The following is a 22,872-nucleotide window of genomic DNA, read 5'->3' as shown; positions in this document are numbered from 1 at the left end:
CTTTAAAACCAATATATAATGTGATAAATAAAAGTAAAAAATCTCATAATTCATGTAATTGCATTATTTTTACATTATTTCACGGTTGTCATAATTCTCCATCCATGTCTTACCCTCCCACCAACCTCAGATTTCAAGCGGGACTTGAAAAACAGACCACACAAATGTCAGTAATTCAGGACTGCAACTTCAGGCAACCACTTGCATTGAAACTAGGGAAAGCATTTTTTACTCATCTAGAGGTCATCTTCATGAGACCAGATGCATTAAAAATTTGCAGCTTTTCTTTTTTTCTTTTTTTTTTTCAAGCAAGCTAGGATAAGCCTCAGTTGGACTTGAGTAGAAAATATATCAGAACAGTAAAACCGGTTGCATCAAAATTTATTGTTGCAGCCACAAAGCATTGTATGATTTCATCGAACAAGATCGCAACACCATTTTATGCTAATTTCCACAAGTGAAACACCTAATAAATGAAATTGGTCCCATCATTATGTCTCAAACTTCATTTTCCTTTTTATTTTTTTGAGTGAAGTATACAACTTCATTTAACAACAATAAGTATAAACACAACCTTTTACGTTTATCATCCCATCGATAAGGAGATGATAACGTCATTATTTGAATTAAATATCTTCAAAGCATATAAAACCTTTTAGGCAAGTCTCACACACAGTTGAAACATAACCACTTACTAGCCACCATGATTGGTTTTCTTATTATCGACAACAAGTGATAAAATGAAACAGATCTGCATCAATCCCAGGTTACAGAAGCAGGTTCTTTGCTGATTTAGAAGGCAACACCACACTCCCCACCACAACCGCTTCCACCGCATCCGCCACTCTTTTCTGATATGCCACTCTCAAGCTTGCCACCACAACCACCGCCACACCTCCCACCACCACACATGCTGCCAGACTCTTCAGTACTGATACCACACTCCCCGCCACAGCCGCCTCCACCGCATCCACCACTCTTTTCTAATATGCCACTCTCAAGCTTGCCACCACAACCACTGCCACACCTCCCACCACCACATATGCTGCCAGACTCCCCAATAACGATACCACATTCCCCGCCACAACCGCCTCCACCGCATCCGCCACTCTTTTCTGATATGTCACTCTCAAGCTTGACACCACAACCACTGCCACACCTCCCACCACCACACATACTGCCAGACTCCCCAGTACGGATACCACACTCTCCGCCACAACCGCCTCCACCGCATCCGCCACTCTTTTCTGATATGCCACTCTCAAGCTTGCCACCACAACCACTGCCACACCTCCCACCACCACACATGCTGCCAGACTCCCCAGTATTGATACCACACTCCCCGCCACAGCCGCCTCCACCGCATCCGCCACTCTTTTCTGATATGCCACTCTCAAGTTTGCCACCACAACCACTGCCACACCTCCCACCACCACACATGCTGCCAGACTCCCCAGTACTGATACCACACTCCCCGCCACAACCGCCTCCACCGCATCCGCCACTCTCAAGCTTGCCACCACAACCACCGCCACACCTCCCACCACCACACATGCTGCCAAACTTCCCAGTACTGATACCACACTCCCCGCCACAGCCGCCTCCACCGCATCCGCTACTCTTTTCTGATATGCCACTCTCAAGCTTGCCACCACAACCACTGCCACACCTCCCACCACCACACATGCTGCCAGACTCCCCAATACCGATACCACACTCCCCGCCACAACCGCCTCCACCGCATCCGCCACTCTTTTCTGATATGCCACTCTCAAGCTTGCCACCACAACCACCGCCACACCTCCCACCGCCACACATGCTGCCAGACTCCTCCCCAGTACTGATACCACACTGCCCGCCACAACCGCTTCCACCGCATCCGGCACTCCTTTTTGATATGTCACTTTCAAGCTTGCCACCACAACCACTGCCACACCTCCCACCACCGCACATGCTGCCAGACTCCCCAGTACTAATACCACACTGCCCTCCACAGCCGCCTCCACCACATCCGCCACTCTTTTGTGATATACCACTTTCAAGCTTGCCACCACAACCACCGCCACACCTCCCACTACCACACATGCTACCAGTAATGATGCCACACTCTCCACCACAGCCACCCCCACCACACCCCCCACCATTCTTCAATACCATTTCACACTGTCCGCCATAGCCTCCACCGTAGCCACCACTTACTGCATTACCGCGTTCTGAACCACAGCTTCCACCGCAACCACCACATACTCCACTTTTAACAACAGTCTCACCCTCTTTTCCATAGGCACCATCGCAGTCTTGGCCTTTCTCAGCAGTGACTACCTCTTCTGATGCCAAAGATTCCAAAGTGCCGCTATTGTTAGTGAAAAAATTGTGATAGCCTTCCTTTTTCAACGTATCTGAAAGTATAAAGGCAAGAACAACTCCAGGCAAGACAAACCATTCTTGGTTGATCTGTGATGGATCACAAAAATACATCATTGCACAATAATAGGAGTGAACAACATCCAAAAGGGAAAAAGGGAAATGTAGTCAGACCCTTAATGACAATACACAAGCATACATGGATGAGCAATCCATACTGTCCCTTGAAGAATCTAGGACAGGAGGACTTACCTTGAGAAGGCCAGATTTCAAGTTAAACAGTGCCAAGGCTTTGCCATATGGATCTTCCGAAGCAAATTCCACCACCGTTACGAAGTCTTGTTCATTTTTCTGTTTCTTATAGCACTCCAGCTCAAAATCTAGCCTTCTACCAGGGAAGAGTTTAACCTGCTAAACGTAGCACCCAGCATAGTGAGTAATCAAATTTGACCAACGATGAGAAGAACCACAATATTTTGTCAACCAGGCCAAATGAGAGTTTAAAATATTGCAAGCAAGAAAAGCCACAGGCAACTTAATGATGTTTCTAAGTTTTTGTTGTTGTTTTTCAGATTGGAGCATATTGGTTTTTATCTTTTAACTTGAACAAGAAGTACTATGGTCAAGTTAAACATCGTGAGGCAAATCATAAGGTTGATCATGCCAAAGGGAAATGATACATATAATGATGCTTGCAGGAAATTCACCAACCCATTTGTTTTTCAAGAACCAGTTCAAATGCAACACCTCAAATATTGGAAAAAAAAGAGAAAAATAAATATCAAAACTAAGAGCTAACAGAGAGAGGAAACCTATTTCTTTGGCACTAAGAAAATGTTCACCACTCTGAATGAATTACATGTTCATGTTTAAGGAAAAAATTCAACTACTACTAAGTTTTGTTTATTAAAAACTCATCTCAAAGGACAAACAGTTTACTACAAACTTGTGTCAAAGGACAAAGTCAACGATAATTTGAACCAAGTCAGGTAAATAAGATTGGATCATGGAAACTATACAGGCATGAACAAATTAAAAATTGAATCTAGTGTTGCAAACATGAAGCAGGAAAACACACAAATTCTACATATTGCTGCATGTCAGAGCAGCAGTTATTCGTTTAGGGTAGTTTCATTACATGGCAAAATTAAGAATAGACTTAACCACACTTTGCCCTTTATTCTCAAAATTTGTTGAACCAAGAATTCGAGTTGTCATAGTAACAACTTTACGTAGATGCTGAGAAAAAGTGAACACATGAGCTTGGAAGAAAGGTATGAGCCAAGAAAGGAAAGTGCTCATATAGCCGGCTTATTCATGGGTTATACACTACATTAAGATACAGGAAGGAAACTTACCACCCGGCGACCATGAAACTCAATAACGTGACCATTGACACCTTTTTCCTTCTCCAGCTGAAGGCACCAATCAGAGTTGATCAATGACCATTTTGTAAGATTGTTATGTTCAATCAACTCATTAGCAAGGATCCTTTCTTCCGCTGAACATCCTGATACACCAACTATTTCTCTCTTTTGGGAATGGGCATTGTCTGTCTCTGCTTTCTTCAAGTTTCTGAGACGATTAAAGAAAAAATGTTCGTCTGATGTACCAAAAATTGGTAATTGAAAATAAGCACCATCATCACTTGAAATGGGAAAAAAAATGAACAAGCAATGATAGAAATATTTTGATATTCTTCCAGAACGAAGATATACTGCTCTTTAAAATAATTTTTGAAGAACAAAGATTTACAAATCATAATCATGGTATATCTATGCATGTCAAAAGCTCACTATTGATCTTCTGGGGACTACAAAAAGAACTAAAGCAATCTCACACTATCTCCTCAACTAAATCTGCAGAGAAGTCGAGAAACTTTCCAGTTCTTAGCTTTCAAAAACCTAGGTCTTTTTGAAAGGCTCAATACAGACCGGATCATCGGCAGGCCACGTCAGACGGAACCTTGGGGAGTCAAGAATAATTTGATTCTAGAGGGCACCATTGCACCTGGGTTCATAGCCAAGAAGAAAAATAGTTGGGGCACTAGAGTACAATTTGGAAAGATATAGTCTTTTACCGGAAAACTTGTGAGGGCTATCTGGAGGAGGCAGAGGTTGTAAATGCATTGCCAAATGCAGCATGCTATTGCAGCACCCTGGCAACGTATCTGGTAAAAATGATTCTTTTACATTATCAATTTCTTTCGTCTTTGCCCACTGTAGAAAATTAGTTGGATGTGCATAAAATCATGTCAATCCTAAATTTACCAATCAAATACGTTAACCTAAGATATCTAAGGTGGCGCTTCATTTATGGAGGAAATTTATCGGATGGAAAAACCAGTAAGCTTAACCTCTCAAAAGATGTGAGAGACGTTTATATGTTTCAATAACAATTATTTCACCATTTGCAAGAAAACAGGCATTGAACCTTTCTACAGGGAATATAAACTTGTGCAATGCACTGGATATCCCCTAAAAGAATAATGTCAAATTATAAGTAATCGCTGAAGTCTACCATCCAAACTTGAGACAGAGAGAAGTAATTGGTTCCATAAGCAAGAAAGACTGATCCTATACAAAAATCAATCTTAACATCATTGACGATGTACAAATCTTAGCATTAAAATCTAGCTTTCGAGACCACCCTATCCAATAGAGATCCTATACCATGCTACTTGAAGAAAGACTAGCATTCTTCAAAATAAATTTGAATTCACGATATGATCTCTTTATACAAGTGAATGATTATCCTTTTATGAGACTTTGCTTCTATTGAATATGGACAATGCATGTGCATATTTTAACGCACATGTGTGTGCATGTGTTTTTGGTGTTTGCATGCACATATGCATGTATATCTGTGAATATTGACTGGCTCATGAGTCTTAACATAAACACAAAAGTAACTTCGTGCCTCACCTCATCTGGATGCTAATAATCTCATTTCCCTTATTATCTACAAAACGAGTCCAGGACTTGAGCCGCTGAATCCTCCCCATAAGTGGATTGAAACATGAGTTTAATGCATATTGACCGGACTGGGACATGTGAAATACATGTGGTGCAATAACTGGAACAGTGACAGAGACAGCGATGTGCAAGTAAACTGGCTCACATCCTGCAACTACAGCATCACTTGACAATTCAAACCATTTTTCTACAGAAAATGATGATGAGTTAACCAAATCCTGCAGGGATACAGAGGTCGTTCCTATGGTTTTCAGCTGCCTACTCAGAGGAAGACTAGAAGGGATGTAAGATACAAGCTCAAAAACAAGTTCCCCATTAGGTTCACACTGGAATGCAGATACTCGCTTCTCCCCAATTTCAGATTCAATACCTATTCTACTGTAAGAACTGAAAAACAAGTCAGGTTGGTGTTTACTGCAATTGACAAATAGTGAGCCCTTGGGATCTGGTATAAGATTTTTTACCCTCACAATCTCCAAAGTTACCTGCGCGAAAGCATAAACATGAATTAAGCATACCAATCAAACATGTGGAGGAGAAGGTGAAAGGACAAAAGGAGAAAAAAAAGAGGGGGTTGGGGAGGGGCAGGGACTAGGATATTTGACACTAATAACTCCTGAACATAATTCTGGAGATAAGAATAAATGTAAATAACAAAATGATTTAAGGTTTGCTTGAACTTGCTTGAAACTTCTTTTTTATACGCTTCTCTTTCCTTTTTTCTTTTCAGCTCTTAGCTGCCAGACCATTTGAGTATTGAAATCTAAAACAGGACTTCAACATGAAGAAAGTACCATTGATGTTATCAATAAAATTGTGCAAGGACATCTCCAATAATCTCAAATGAGGTCATCGACATTATTTCACAAAAATGACTGAACTTTTCCAACTATTGAAAAAACCATGTTCTTCTCATCATTTTTTTTTGTCAAAGGCCTTTTTCTTTTTCCTTTTTAATGCTATCAAGCAGGGTATGGATTAGGCCGACGAGCACACATGTGGGCCACCTGCGACCCCCGAACATAATAAATGTGGCCACCAGCAGAAAATTATTCAGTGTACATGAAAGCTGCAAGATAACAAAGGTTTGTCCACTTTCCAGCACAACCAAATACTTTCATAACTTGTGCTTAAATCTCAGATTCAAAAGCAAGAGATGGCATAAACAGATAAACGACAAATCTGAGAAGAGGCAAAAATATAAAGAATACCTGAATGGTTTTAACCTGTGGAAGATCAAGGAACTTCTCATATTTCCTACATTCAGGAACCTTTTCATTCATACAGGCAGATAAGATAGGATTGACCACCACTGGAGAGGGAGGATTGCCTCTGTACATTGCACCAGCCCGCAAATACCTCCTGCCAAATGTCTCCTCCCACTGCTTGGTGGTACCAGAGAACCCAACATCAAGCTTCTTTCCTTTGGACCGATCAGAATCCGTATCATCATGCTCCAATACCTTCCCAAGCACTTGAACCAGGTCTTTGTTGTAACAAACCGGCTGCAGTTGGTGTGAGTGCCATATCAAATCAATATCATAAGTTGGCACACAGAATCGCCGCACAGACTTTTGCTTGTTTCTCTTGATCAGATGCAGGAAGCCCTTATACCTCGCTACAGCTTCTTCAAGAAATAGAACATCATGCATACAAGGTGTAGCTACCTGTCCACAAAAATAGGCACGTAACTTACAATTCCTAATGAGATAAAAACTCTGCAATGATTAGTGCAACACACTTCCAGAAAGCTAAAAGGAAAACAATACGGGATCCAAACAGACGAGAAAGGTAGCAGAAAAGGTAAAAAAAGGATCACAGAAAAGAAATTATCTGGAAACCACCTTGGGCATTAAAAACCAATAATCATGGATAGGTGAGACAAAGATAAAAAGGACATACTCAAGGGTATTGATTCTATTGAACAAAAGAAACAGCAGTTACCTGGTATGAAAAAGAGCTCTGCCTCTTAACGGCTGCAACAAAGTCATATCTAATGGATGCAACAGTATCAGAAACCTTTCCAACAATATTTTCTTGGGAATAGCAGCATAAATCAAGCTCATACGGTTCTTCTGGATATAAACTACCCCAAAGTTGAGAAGTTTCTTGTTTGGAAGACCCTTTCACGGTAGACTGCACATCATGATTGTCAAGGGTCCTTCCATAGAACTCTTCACAGTCCAATTTGTACTGCACCTGCAAACAGACCGATGGTTAAATTGTTGCTAGTTCCATCGGCGGAAGGATTACACGCAAAAACATAAGTCATTAAAGGGCTTACCGGATTAAGCCTATGACAATGCCAAACCCATTCACAATCAAGAGGCACAACCAATGGCCCTTTCGTGACCTTGGACTCATGGTGCTTAGCAAGCAAGGGAAGCCAGTAATTCTTGTACCTGAAAATTCAGTATTATAAAAAACATAACTCAGAAAAGTCAGTCTATCAACCAGCTTTGTAGCAGAGGAAGAGAGGAAAATATAGTGAATTCCTCCTGTAACTGATCATCACAATGTCTGAACATGGCTGTCTGAAATCAATATGAAGTTTTCATGCATATCGAGGTGATTGTGCATCTAAAAAGATGCATGTGGTTTCAGAGAAATATGCAAGGAACACAACGAGATTACAATGAAATAAGAGCAATCACCTGTGGATAGCTCTGTCTAAAACAGGACCATCATACAGACATCGATTTCTATCAACTGCCTCAAGAAACAGCAATTGTTGTTTGGCAACCGCAACTAGATCTTGACTAATTACGATCCTTTGAGCTTCAAGCCACTCCAGTTCTTGTCCATTGTCCATTTTTTTTTCCTCAAACAAAGACGAAAAATGCTTTCTTTCTTTCTGCAGAGGGAGGTTATAGCAATAGTCAACATCTAATAAAAATAATTTTGCAATATGATGTATGGATGATACATGTTAAACCTCACTGCCATATATACCAGGACTCCTTGTCCTTAGGAAAGCGATAACTGTATCCCTCTAAAACAGTTATTTGGGTTCAGTTATCTTTCTCCGATTTGTAAAAAAGGAAATGATCCACAAGCAATGGTTACGTTAAGAAGAAAAAAAACACCAAACTAAAGGAAAAATCATCATCATCATGAAAGTTTTCAATCTTTTGGTTATGAATATGAAAAATGTCTAATAATAATATTTTCCATTTCAAGGGAAGAGGAGAACCAAATCTGGAGAAATCCTACATCACAAAGCCACATTAGAAGCTGAAGTTAAGACATGAAATACCAGAACAATTTAAGAAGGTAACCACAGCATATGCCAGAATTATTATGATATGAAACGTCAAAATGAAGTGAATTACAATGGATCTGCATCAAAATAAATTAAGATTGGACTCATCACAAAGAAAAAATAAACGCAATAATTATGTTATCTTTGTCTTCAAGCCTGTACTTCCAGCTCAACAACGAAAGCAGACCGCTCTAGAGATTTAAGGAAGTCACAACATGAAACATTTGGAAATTTCGTCAGATTAGCTAGCAAAAAGGTAAATATTCAGAGCCAAAAAAGGAACAATAAGAATCTCCTAATACCACCGTCTTTTCTTCACTACCCTTTTCAAAAAGACGCATATATCACCTTTTGAGTTGATATTTGATTTGTTCTCTTTAAATATTCGCTCCAGGTTTCGCATTTCTTATCCCATAGCTGTTTTTTTTTTTTTTTTTTTAAATTTTCCTCCCTGATTTGGAAGTTTTGCTCCTTATTTCTTCAGAAGTTCTCCAACGATTTACTGGAATTTCTTTCACCGCGCCTCCTTTCGCAAAACAGAAAAGAAAGGCAAGTGCAGATGTGCGTTATTCTATCATTACAGTTTTCTCAAGTTTCCGCCGGATTATCAGTCGCAAAATTTCACGATTACCGCATGCCTTTCCACACTAAAGCTGCAGTGACTCTCGGAGCAAACTTCCATCATGTTCACTCATATTGTGCATAGTTATGTAAATCTCAGCAAAAAAATTCAAGATCTCTCAAACTAAGATTCCTAAAACCAGAATTCGGAGACAAGGAGAAAAATCAATATCGTCTAGTAATCATCATCGGAAAACTCAAGAGGAACGATGAGTTTCGAAAGTTGGACAATGCTTACACCAAAGAGGTCACTCTATCGCACGCAACGATTCAATTGAAAGTCAAACTCAGAACCGAATTCTACTCAGTAATAACGACAAGAAGAACTAAAGAAACAAAAATCTCGATAACGGTTCTCTTCAAGAACGCGCTCATTTCTCTAATTTACATCCAAGAGAAAAACACGTAGTCACGGAGAATGTTCCGACGAGTTTTCAGATTTCCGGTGGCCGTCCTACTAAACAATGCTAAAGAGAAGCAAAAAAAAAAAAAAACGCGAATCTCATCCGTAACTCGTCGGATAACGCAACTTCCCTAACTTTCAAGAAGGAGAAAACGAACTCACGGTCAGGGGAGAAGAGAGTTGTGGAGGGGGAGGAAGAAGAGGAGGTCGGCGACGGGAGAGGAGAGAGAGCGAAGAGGGACGTGGGCGGCGGTGAGAGGGGAGGCGCAGTCGGGGAGAGAGGAGGAGGAGAGGAAGGCAGAGAGGGTTGGGCCCTCTGTGCCCTTTTAAAGGCACGGGGGGTGTGTTTAAACGGGGAGAGAGAGGAGGAAGGCAGAGAGGGTGGTGTACTGTATTTTATCATTTCTAACAATCCCAACTGGTAGCGTCCACTGGACCTCATGCCTATTAGGCATACGCGAAAACAATTCTATTTAAATGTCAGTTGTCAGTATCAGCCTGAATCGGCCGATGAGTATCGTATCGGTAGAAAATTGATACGATACTAACCTCCTGAATCAGCTACTTTTTTTATAAATGTAAAAAAAAATACTTAAAAATTAATTAAAACTATTTTAATGATTTTAACACGTGTCACCATTATGATTTTTTAAATTATTTTTGTAGCCAATTCAGAACGATTCACTTGAGAATTAGTATCGGGCCGATTCACCTAAATCTTTGGCCAAACAACACCTGACCGATACCGACAACTTTGATATAGTACAAAAAGAGTTGTTAGTTGTGTTGGAATTTAAATGGCACATTGTTTAAGTAGTAGGGGGTCTGCCTAACCCCAGCTTGACTATTAAAAAAACCAAACAACGTGATGCATGCCATTTCTTTGGATATGGATCTTTTAAGTAAGGTTTGAATGTGCATTAGGATCGGGTTCAGTTTCTTCAATTGAACTACTTACCAATTCAGATCAATGTTTTAGGTTGTATTTTATATTGATCCTATTTAAAATCCACCTCGATTACATTTTTCTACAAGTAAATAGCTTGTTTTCGTATTATTTTCTCCTGATCTAGTATTTTACCACATTTATTTTCTATCCAGATTCAATCTAATTCATATTCATATCTACTGTTTACATTCTGGATTCAGATTCATATTTGGCAAGATCCAACCAGACCGATGTTAGTGAAGGTACTTCTTTTTCTCTTAAGAGATATTTGTGTGCACTCACAAACCCAGACCCTATAGGGTCCGGGTATGGTGATAAATAATAAGACCCAGGTTCGGACCAGAAGGTTTGATCAATACATGGACCCGGGTATAGTTTGTGAAATTTTATACCAAACCTGAACCCGACCCGAGTTTCGATTAAGACCCACAAATCTTTATGACAAAAAATATGATTTTAATGGGTCTGGTTCACGTAGTTCTTATTGGGTCCGGGTATGGTTTTTCTTATAGTGAACCTAATTAGACATACCTTACTCGTAAATCGGGTCCAAGTTTGGTTTCACCTGAGTCTGAATGAAACCCGACCCGCTGACACCCCTACCTGGTAGGCAAGGGGACCTTAAGGCTTTTACCAACCGGAGGCCAGCCAATATAGGCGAAGAATATGGTTTTTTCCTTGGATTATCTAAAAAAAATAATTGCAAAAAAGTAGAGTTTGTTAGACGTTCATATCCTTGCTATGAGATATCATTTTTCTTCGGGTGTATAAATGAATGTGTCTGTTTAAGCTCAATTTATTCTTGTCCATCGAGTTTGATTCATAGCTAGTTTCATAACATAGGGGTTTATGGATAAAACAGTTCCTAATAGAACCCACTTAATGGAAATATAAACGATGCATGTATCCCAACTTTTCCTTCTTTTCTGGATAAATAGGTGCATTTGAACAAGCTCTTTCATATGGTATATCACTACATGTCCATTGTGGGGTGTAACTGGGCCGGGTATACCCGACTAGAACCCATATTGGTGGACCCATGGGTTTGTGTCAGGTTCAAAATATAGTCTCCTAGTGAAAATGGGTCGGGCCTCTGGTATTATAAATGAAGATTCAAACCTGAATGTACCCGACCCAATTATGTAACCAGACCCAAATGGTTCTCCATGTTTTAAAACCGAACCCACTTGAACCCGCTCTGTACCCGAACCTGCTTCGTACCTGATCGATCTGAAACTTTCCAATTGACAAATATGATACATTCAATTAAACATTTTATGATGTTGATACCCTTAAAATTAATATGTATTGTATTTTAGTAATCCAAACTTTAATTCATTTTTCATTATACTTCTTATTACCCTTTTCATGAAAATTGCTGGGTTGAAGTGAATTCTAAAATAGTACTCGAGAACACATTGAATTTGACACATTTTGAATATGATATATTATTGTTTTTTTGTTTCAAACTTAAAATGTTTGGTTGGTGTGGATGTATTCATTTTATATTTATTTTGTTAGCATATAATCTTCTTAATAAACAATTGATTATGTTAATTTATATAATCTTTATTGGCAGGTAACTATGTCTATAATAACGATGGTATCAAGACTTTAGCTGAAACCCAAACCCATTAACCTATGTGGGTCTACTTTTTTGAGCCATACCCAATTTATGCTTATGGTTTTACCAGAATATTCACAGGAGATTTACCAAAAAGCTTGCTGGAGGAGGGCTAAAATTTGAGGACTTGTACCATTGGTGAACCAGTGTCGATGAGAGATTTTTGCAAAGTCCCTGCCTGCCGGAATATTGGCATGAATGTTGTCAGAATGTCGCCAGAAGATCGCCAGAATGATTGGTGATAACCGGTTGGGGACAACAAGAACGCTAGGTGTTGCAAAATAAGGCATTCATATGAAAAAATGGGTTGAGAAATGAAGTGTCATTTATATGAGACAAAATTTCACAAGAAAAAGTAATTGCGCGATACAGGTATGATTGGAATAAAAAATTGCACAATATTAGACTTTCGCAATACTTTATGCGATACTCATCAAGAATTTCATAATTATTAGACTTTCGCAAATTTTATGATTTTCACTAGTGATCGCACAAGACACATCACAAGTTTCACAAATTGTTTCAAATTTTGCAAACTTTTTTGCAGCCTTCGTTATGATTTTGTTGATGAGTTACGTCAGTGTAATATTTTAGTGTCATGTCGTGCGAAAATAAAAAAAATTGCACCGGCAATAGGTAAAACCAGCAAAAAAAAAATTGGTAACATGCAATATTGTCCATTCGACGAATTTGGTACATTGTGAAGAATTTATAGAAATGCACCATTTTTGCCATATAGTATGGTTATTTCTATTTAGATTTTCTTTAAAAACTCTCCTCTGTTTTCAAGAAGTGATGGACTCATCACTGGTATGAGTTGAAACCTTTTCCCTTACTATAATGATGTGTAACTTCAATAAGGTTGAGATTTTCCTATGTGAACTATTTTTCCTAGATTCTTTGGGTCTCTTCAACACCTGTCAGATAATTCCTAGGTAGTAGACACCCTAAGGTTCAAGATAAACAATAAATGAATGTGTGAGTTAGCAAAAGCCTCATTCATAATCAAAATCTTAAGAAAATGCAATAGAAAAGGCCGACAACCACTACAACAAAGCAGTAGATTAGCGACGACCACATTCCATCGGTAATCCATCGCTAATCCGTCGCTAAGAGGCATAGCGACGGATTAGCGACGGCGAGGCGACTGTATGCTTACGTCGCGATTTTTTCGATGCTAACTGGCGACAGATTTATTCTGTCACCAGGTCCGTCGTTAATTGCGACGGACTAACGAGCGTTGTATTCCGTCGCCAATCCGTCAGTACTAAACGGTGACCACGACTTGGCGACAAATTTACGTCCGTCGCTAGTCCATCGCTAGATTTATATGAATAGCGACGGATGGTTCCGTCGCTAATCCGTCGCAAACACGAAAAAAAATTTAAAAAAATTTATTTGAAAATTAAATACCGAGAACGATACAATTTATATTTCCTGTAAATAAAAAACAAACCACATAAAAAATTCCATATAAAAAGAATCTGCAACAACTAATCGTTCCACCTTAAAATTAACAAGTTTAATTATTTACAATTCAACAATTACAATTAAGAAACATAAAAAAATAAAACTTCTTCAACACAGTTCTCTAATCATCGCCAAGATTTTATGCGTCTTCTTGTTCATTGCCTTCATCTGTCCCTTCAGCTCCGCTACGTTGATTATCGCTATCAGCCTACACAAGAAAACAATAGTCAGTATTGATAAACAAAATATAATGAAATAAATTACACATTATATGTGATTCTATCATGTGCTTATGTGTGTTCTAAGGCAATAAAAAAACTTTATATGTGATTCTATCATACTCATATGTGCTCTAAGGCAGACAAAAAGTTATATATGTGATTCTATCATGCTCATATGTGTGCTAAGGCAGTCAAAAAATTGAATATGTGATTATAGCATGTTCATATGTGTTCTAAGGCAGCTAGAAAAACTCTATATGTGATTCTACCATGCCCAGATGTGCTTTAAGGCAAGCAAAAAACTATATATGTGATTCGATCATGCTCGTATGTGTGCTAAGGCAGTCAAAAAATTGAATATGTGATTATAGCATGCTCATATGTGCTTTAAGGCAGGCAAAGGAAAAAAAATTATATGTGATTCTATCATAAATGATATATGTTCTAAGGCAGTAAAAAAACAATATATGTGATTTGTGCATGCTCATATGTGTTTTAAGGTAGTCAAAAAACTGAATATGTGATTATAACATGCTCATATGTGTTCTTAGGCAGTCAAAAAACTGAATATGTGATTATAGCATGCTCATATGTGCTCTAAGGCAGGCAAAAAAACTTTATATGTGATTATAGCATGCTCATATGTGCTCTAAGGCAATAAAAAAACTCTATATGTTATTATAGCATGCTCATATGTGCTCTAAGGCAATAAAAAAACTCTATATGTGATTCTATCATGCTCATATGTCTGTTAAGGCAGTCAAAAAACTGAATATGTGATTATAACATGCTCATATGTGCTCTAAGACAGTCAAAAAACCGAATATGTGATTATAGCATGCTCATATGTGTTCTAATGCAGTAAAAAAACTTTATATGTGATTCTATCATGCTCATATGTGTTCTTAGGCAGTTAAAAAACTGAATATGTGATTATAGCATGCTCATATGTGCTCTAAGGCAGGCAAAAAAATTTATATGTGATTATAGCATGCTCATATGTGCTCTAAGGCAATAAAAAAACTCTATATGTTATTATAGCATGCTCATATGTGCTCTAAGGCAGTCAAAAAACTCTATATGTGATTCTATCATGCTCATATGTGTGCTAAGGCATGCAAAAAGTTATATATGTGATTCGATTATGCTCATATGTGTTCTAGATCATGCTCATGACTTGGCTTTGTGTCAGGTCCAGTCTTATGTCACCCTACCACCGAAGCCAGAAATCATAGTTATTGTTAGTGGAAGGCTCAATTCTAATTACAGTTCAGCTTAGTGGGAAATTGCAAATTCATTTCCGTAGAGGTTGGAATGATAATATATGCAATCTCTTCTGTAAGTGATAAAACATATGAGTTTATCTTTTGTGTGTTTTACTTAGGCTAGTGAAATCATCAACCACCGACCGCCCGGTTGATGTGTGGTTAAACATGAGCATGGTTGTTATCTATAGAATATATGGCTACATGTTTATTTGTTTGTTTCTGAATGCAAACAGATCAATGGAACTCAGTCCAGCACGTCCTGTTGTTCTGGCTGCCTCAGTCCATGTCAATTCTCTAACGTAGTGATTATCGAATCACCATAGAACAACAAAGTCGAAAGATCACTCCTCCATTTCAGTATCATCATTTGAACTGTTCTCAGGCTGCATGTCATCCTCACAATTTTCAACTGACATACCATTATCACTGTATTGGTGCATAGAAGACAAATCCTGATTTGCAACACCATTAATATCCTGAGGATCACTTCTACCATGAGGTACTGGTTTTGTGTATGTGTAGTATGGATTAGCAGGATGGTTCATGGCGTGTGCCTGTGTAAACAACACACATTCTACATCAAGAGTTGAAGGTTGTAACATGTTAACAGATATGCTGAGAAGTTCAACCAGGCATCATTTTGCACAAGACAAAGTTCCATCATTCCTAGGCCAATGTGAATATCAATAGAACAAATATAAACATAGGAGGGTAGAAGCTAGAAGGTTAATGGTACACATGCATCTAAAGGATACGTTCAAGTAACAACAATAATCACAAGATTAACTTGAAAAGTACCTAGTATAGATGGTGCATTCTGAAATTCACTATGCTATCCATCTCTTGAATGGGACTAACCAGGTCAACCCTGCCAGTATCTCCAACATGATGGCCTGTGAAATTGATTGCCTCATCTAGGGTAAGAGCGAGTTGATCGGGCCTCTGAAGTAACAAATGGAAAGTTGGTTGTAGTTCATAGCACTGTTCAAACAAAGAACATCAACAGAAGATGTACAATCCTAGACGGGCTCAAGACATGGAAACAATAAGCCTTCTGACATCCCGAAGATGCCCAACAAATTGTGTACGGACAAGAGAGAGCAAAATGAAGTCATTTTGTTGACCCTGGAATTTATCCACTGTTGTCACCTGCACATGAAACAATTATGCAGAATTATGTTTACCAACAAATCTGAGATGGTTGAAAAGTTGTCTGCATGGGATGAATTATGTTTACCAACAAATCGAGTTCACCAAGCCTTAACCTCATTTTGGTCCTTGGCTCAGACCAAATTAAGTTGGCTGCATTGCCAGACCGATGCATTGTGATGCCAATCCTCAGTCTCTGGTTCATACATATCAAAGAATGCAATAGTAACTTGCATGGTTTACAACTTATGACACAAAGGGCCACACTAGCAATGGCCTAGCCTGTGCCCTTTTTAAGGGTAGAGAGCTCATCATAACAATGAGCAGAGACACATTAAATGATGCTTTAAGTCTCTATAATGAAAGTCTTCTAAAATTTATTCAAATCATCGAGTAGATATGCACTACCCTTCTAGGATTTCCATCTAAATTTAATTGAAAGAACTTTTACCTCCTTAAACCTAATAATGTTTGGATGCCACAATGATCTGTGATTAATGATCTCCCTCTGCACATTCTCATCAATCTGGAAGGTGAAACAAAGAAAACAAAATAAATAAAACCCTTTTAAATGAATTAAACTACTAAATCAACCAAAACTCAAGATCCAAAATCTAGTAGCAACTTTAATTCATTGGGTTCTCCAACTATCATTAGTACCATACCTATATTATTTTTCTTGCAAATTGACATAATTCTTCTTGTCAAGAAATTCTTCTTACATTTTTTAGAGAATGTAAAAATAGAGGGGATTCTGTGACCTGTGGCAGCTGCTTATCAGATACAAAATTTGAAACAAATACTTATGGGAGGAGTGCTTCAGCTGTAGACACAAAGCATATTGGAATGCTCATGTGTTTGGTAACATAGAAAGGTGACCAGAACATCATCTATGACCATATCAAACATGGAGCTAATATAGATTCAACAGATGCCCAAGGAAGAACTGCACTCCATATTGCAATTCTTACCAAGAATACTGAAATGGTGAAGCTTTTGCCAGAGTGTGGAGCAGATGTGAACAAACCAGACGTCAAAGGAACAACACCAATAATGTTGGCCAACCAACAAGGGCACAAAGACATCTACACTCTGCTAAAGAAGTATGAGAATCTAAACCAAAGTGAGCCTAGCACACACCTCATAGGGGAAAAGAGAATAGAAGGCACAACAATTGATAAAAAACAAGATCGAAGAGGAATATCTTGCCATGGCAATTCCGTGATCATGGTAGAAAGGCATTCAACTCCAAACAATAGCAGCAGTCCCATTGATAGAGAAGCCTCAAGTTTTTGCAAGAAAAGGGTTACAATACATGCAGTGAAGACCAACACACCAAAAGCTCAGCATGGAAAACTAATAAACCTGTCAGACACTTTGGAAGAGCTTCTTGAAATTGGTGGTATGTCTCATAGTTTGCACCAAATGTTTGAAATGGAAAACAAGAAAATTCCCACTGGATGGTCACTAATAAAAACAATCTCTTAAATATGTGAATAACCAAACAAACAAATATTCAAAAAAAATAAACAAGAAATGCATGGAACAAACTGGTATAACTAAAAGTCTAAAACCAAATAAGGAAAAAAAATTTATGTTCTTTGTATCCATTCATTACTTGTATAGTCTATAACTGCAGGTCAAAACAAAATTGGTCAATGAAGAAAATGCAAAAGTAGATGATATCAGTTTTGTTTGAGATGGATATCACTTGTTTTTCCTTGAGGAACAACATGAACTAACAAGGTACCAAGTGGACTAGTCAAGTTTGGAATGTCATGATATAGAGGTGCAATGGAAGACACACATCTAAGTACGGATGAGTAAATAACTCATTTCCAAAACAAATTAGGAAGCAAGGCATAATTTGTGTAAATCAAAAAGTTATAGTGAAGTCTTTATGTCAATTCTTCTTCCTTGTCATAGAATACAAATTTAAATAACAGAAATTGTTCACTGAAGAGTAGGCTGATAGCCCTTACAAATCTCTTCAGATGAAAAAAAAATGTTACACAAAAATTTATTGCAACTGCAAGAATAGAAAGAGCAAATACAACCTTCAATTATAAATGAAAAGATTAAATGGCTGAAAAACTTTCTAAGCATGCATGCAACTGCAACCACAAACATGTGGGAAACAATCCTTCTGGTGATCTAATATAGCCATTCTATCTGTTATACACACCTCACAACAACATCATTCATGACACCAGGAGCATGTGAAGAAGAATCCCACATGTTATCTACAATCAGAATCTGAGTCGCTCAGGTTAGCTAAATGCATTGAATTTTTGAGGTATAATAAGTACGAACATCACGGTTGTTTCACTGTCCAATTGATAGAAAAAAGGTGAGCTTTTGTATTAAAAACATATCCAAAGGTAGGACATCACTGTCTCCACATAGTAGGAATAGATACTTCAATGTTTCTCCCAAGAAGAAGATTTCCATAGTGTCTCTCTTATGAGGAGGTATAGTTGTCGCATCATCTAAAGAACTATAACCCCTATATTCAACCTTCGTATATTTTTCACAAGCTTGAAATATCTTCCAACCTCATTCACGATATCTATAGAAATTGTTAAAAGGATAAAGTTTCACTCATAAAGTGTTCTCCAACAAGAAAAACAAACGAACTAGCAATGCCAACAAGTAGCTCGCACATAGAGAGGGCTTCTAGCGACAGAGGGTTTCCACCTCCACACCAGAGAGAGAAGAGAATGAGAAACGAGAGAGACCAGACGACAGAGGGCTTCCAGCGTCTCTGCACGTGTCCACCTCCACACCAGCGAGAGAGAGATGAGAAAGGTGTAACGACCCCAACTCATACCCCTTGAAAATGCAGAATTTTTTTTTTAACCATTGCGGAAATCTTTTCAGAAACCTGGGGCCTTTACAGTTCCACTCCCAATTGGATAAAACAACCAACCACAATAGAGCTTACAATTATCATCCAGACCAAAATTTTATTGAATAATAAGTGATAAGTCTCGAGACAATTGCATAAATGAAAAATTCAGAGTGCAGTAACAACTAAATGGAATGAAAAGGAAATAAAATGAGAGTTATGCTGTCCATTTGTGAATTTTTTAGCAAATGCGTGACACCCGTAACTCCCCTAGAAGCCAGTCGCTTCACTGATGACATGTGGCTGCGAAAAACCACAGAAGTAGGGTGTTAGAACCGAAATCCTGAGCACAAGTACCGCTAATGAAACAAGTGTACTAAAGAATACATATAAGATTTCATGCAATAATTTAGGAGAATGCAATTATGACAATCACATAATTCAATTAAGCATTCATGCAACAAGGAACATTAATATGCATTCACCAACATTTAGCAATTAAGGAAACATATAAAATGTGCATGAACTAATGCATAGCAGGAATATGCATGATTTATGTACAATACATGAACACTTTATTATTTTTTCTTAAAGTTTTTTTTTTCATATGCATGCTCTATTAAATGCATAAATTTAAGTTCCTCTTTTGAATTACCGTTACCCGCGGATACATCAAACGGGTAAGATTTTCCGAGGTCAAGTAGGGTTCCTACGGCAACATAGTACACAAGTTGTATTTTATTACTGAGTTTCAAACTTAGCTCTCTACCGAATCACCTTCGGAACATTAGACCTCCACATCTAATGTCGGGACACTAAGGACCTCCACATCTAAAAATACCACTTTCTTGGTATACCAAAACAACAGTTGTGTCGAATACACCACCCCATGTAAAGTGGCACACACTTCCTAAAACCGTGGCCAAGAGAAAGAACTTCAATATCGAGTTCAGGGATAATAAATAAAGCACACAGAGTTTTTTGTATCCTCGTAGACCCCAAAACCGAACCTCTAAGATGCCCATTCTTTTGATGGGAGATCTCAGATCATATATTACATTGTTCTTATTCATTATCTTTTTTTAAAAGCCAATTGTTAAGTTCTGCAATTTGGCATGCAAAAGCTTGTATCTACCCCTGCGAGAGTCATCATGGGACTCCCGCCCATGGACATACTTCGAACAGTGCAATACAAGGCAATCAAAATAAATATGATTTTTATGATGCATTTAAAAGTAAATAAGAATGAGCAAACCATAGCTCGAGGCCCACCGGGCCCACGATGATTCATTATGATCATCGATGCACCCTAAGCAAAAACCATAACCACATGCCATAATTCACATGCTTTCTAAATGCATATTCATAAATGCAGTTTTTATTTGTGTATGAAACAAAGATATTTAGAAGCATGTTTACATTCGATTCATGTAATAGTGACAAGTGCATGCTTTCATGTAATGCACCTATTCAGTCCATTGTATGCCTTCATTCACTATGCATAATTATGTCAAATGCATGTTTTCATTTAATGCCTTTACTCATGTCGAATGCATGTTTTTAGTTCACATACTTATATCACTTAACACTTAACATAAATATTAAGTGCCACATGGCATTCATCCGAAACTTACAATGATCGACCACGATTTTACCATGAGCAAGAGGCTCATGTTCAGCATGACCGGATCTGCTTCCCATGTGATGGGTCATCACCGTATACTGTGGGGATCAATTATATGTTGAAAAAAAATTTAGAAACTTCTATATTTACTAATTGTCCAAACAGTCAAGAAATCCATATAGACGTGTGAGAGGGTTGGACTCTCTTTTTTTTTTAACTTACCCTATTTCTTCAGCCATGCTTACATGGCATCCATTCCACTAGCCGTGATTCTCCCAAATACTTGTGAGTGTGGGCAGGGGAAGAAAAGAAAGTCAACTTACCTTACCTCATTAGGACTCCATACCATACTTAGTTGATTAGATTTTTTTTTTCAATATGAATCCTCCCAAAAAAACCTGTGGTTTAGATTCCACTTACTAAAATTTGTACTCTTCTATTCTTTGATTTGAAAACCCCAATTTAAGGCTCCTTGAATACCTTCTTTTTTTATTTTCTTTCTCTCTCCTAATTGTTGATTACCTTTCTATATTTATTTATTTATATATAATTTTTTTCTCATCTATCAAACAAAAGATAAGGGAGTTCAATTTTTCTCTTTTTTTGGTAGGTGGGTCCCACTAGAGGCGCATTGCCCTATCCTCTTAAATATAAAATAAAATATTTATTATTATTTTTAAATCAAATCTTGTTTCCTATTAAATCTCATATTCTATTTGGATCACTAAGAATCCAACTCCAATATCAATTGGATTTTAGATCTATTCGAGATTTAAATCCAATTACCATATACAAATCCGCATACTAGATCCAAATTATTTTAATTGGATCTAAAATCAAATTGGATTAAATTCTTGAATACCTTAAGAGTCCAATTTCTCCTGAAATACAATGCTTAATTTAAATTCATTATAAACTTTAATTTCATTCAAATTTATCTTTTATTTTTTTCCTTTGCATCAATTGTCATTTAATAAAATATCTGATATAGAGAAAAACTCACTTTTATTCATTTCAATAAATGTAAAAAATTCACAGGTCTTATAGATCATCCTTTAGACCACGTTTATTGACAATCATTGTATTCTTAGTAAAGTGAGATTCCAAGATTTGAAATTTAGTTTTCAAATGATACAAATCATCACATACATATATAGAACCAATAAGAATATAAATTTTAACAATAATAAACTTAGAGTTTTCAAACTTAAATGTGAAACTAAACTTATCAAGTTTTGAAAAAGAAATGAGGTTATGACTATAGGGTGCAACATAAAATGTATCATCCAAATCCAAAATGAATCCAAACTCCAACACGACTCTACATGCCCCAACGTTTTTAACATGTGAACACATCTTGTTTCCTGAGAAGATGCTTCTTTCATACTTTGTTGGTTCCTTTTTGTTCAGAAATGCCACTAAAGAGTTGATAATGTGTACCGTGATATCAAAATCAATACACCAACTATGCAATAAAACATGGATTAAATTGCACTCATGAGAAACGAATGACGTGTTACCGCTATTCTCGAGCAATTTCTTATTCTTCAAGCAATCCACCTTCTTATGACCCTTCTTCTTCCAGAAGAAGCACTTTATAGAAGAACCATCACCTTCAGATTTGCCTTTCATGTGAGAATTAAAACACTCCACAGAGGTTTTCTTCTTGTTTTTCTTCTTGAAACCTTTCTTTGCCCTTAGCCTATATCTTCCCTGGTGAGAAGCCATAAGTGCACACGACACCTTCCCACCCTTCAATCTTTCTTCTTCTTCAACACACTGGGTCAAGAGGTCATTGAAGGACTACTCATCATTATGTGTGTTGTAAAAGATCTCGAAGGATCCACATTTAGTAGGCAATGAGGTCAAATTCAGATTGACTAGAAAAAAAGTCTGAAATTGTGAACTTCATGTCATTCAACCGAGATACAATGTTTTTCATTTTCAAGATGTGCTATCGAATGTGACTATTACTAGAATATTTTATTGATATCAACTTGGACATCAACGTACTGGCTCTAACCTTATTAGAATGACAAACTAAGCTTCAATGGCTGCAAGAAATTCCTTCATTGTCCTACAATAAGGGATGAC

At 37.7% G+C, this 22,872-nt stretch overlaps 1 protein-coding gene across 1 annotated transcript; it reads right to left on the bottom strand.

The window, feature by feature from the left end:
• Positions 1–792: 792 nt before the first annotated feature.
• LOC149830385 (glycine-rich domain-containing protein 2-like) lies at positions 793–10,028 on the bottom strand. Its single transcript, XM_090015443.1, has 9 exons — positions 9,788–10,028; positions 7,994–8,193; positions 7,624–7,741; positions 7,284–7,538; positions 6,551–7,006; positions 5,289–5,824; positions 3,723–3,939; positions 2,617–2,772; positions 793–2,454 (listed from the first exon to the last, which is right to left on the bottom strand). The coding sequence occupies exons 2-9, from the start codon at positions 8,149–8,151 to the stop codon at positions 793–795; spliced, it is 3,558 nt and encodes a 1,185-aa protein (XP_089871569.1). The 5' UTR covers positions 8,152–8,193; positions 9,788–10,028.
• Between the last annotated feature and the right edge of the window lie 12,844 nt (positions 10,029–22,872).

The sequence above is a fragment of the Nuphar pumila genome, chromosome 8 (genome assembly GCF_984573655.1).
Source record: "Nuphar pumila chromosome 8, dmNupPumi1.hap1.1, whole genome shotgun sequence".
Classification (NCBI taxonomy): Eukaryota; Viridiplantae; Streptophyta; class Magnoliopsida; order Nymphaeales; family Nymphaeaceae; genus Nuphar; species Nuphar pumila.
This window is presented reverse-complemented; position numbering and strand designations above follow the sequence as displayed.

What these genes read in the sequence shown, in the direction of transcription:
- LOC149830385 (XM_090015443.1), bottom strand. Translation starts at nt 8,151, where the DNA reads ATGGACAATGGACAAGAACTGGAGTGGCTTGAAGCTCAAAGGATCGTA. An exon ending in ATTGTCATAGGCTTAATCCG is followed by an intron (nt 7,539 to 7,623) that starts GTAAGCCCTTTA and finishes GTCTGTTTGCAG; the next exon opens with GTGCAGTACAAATTGGACTG. An exon ending in AGAGCTCTTTTTCATACCAG is followed by an intron (nt 7,007 to 7,283) that starts GTAACTGCTGTT and finishes TTTTGTGGACAG; the next exon opens with GTAGCTACACCTTGTATGCA.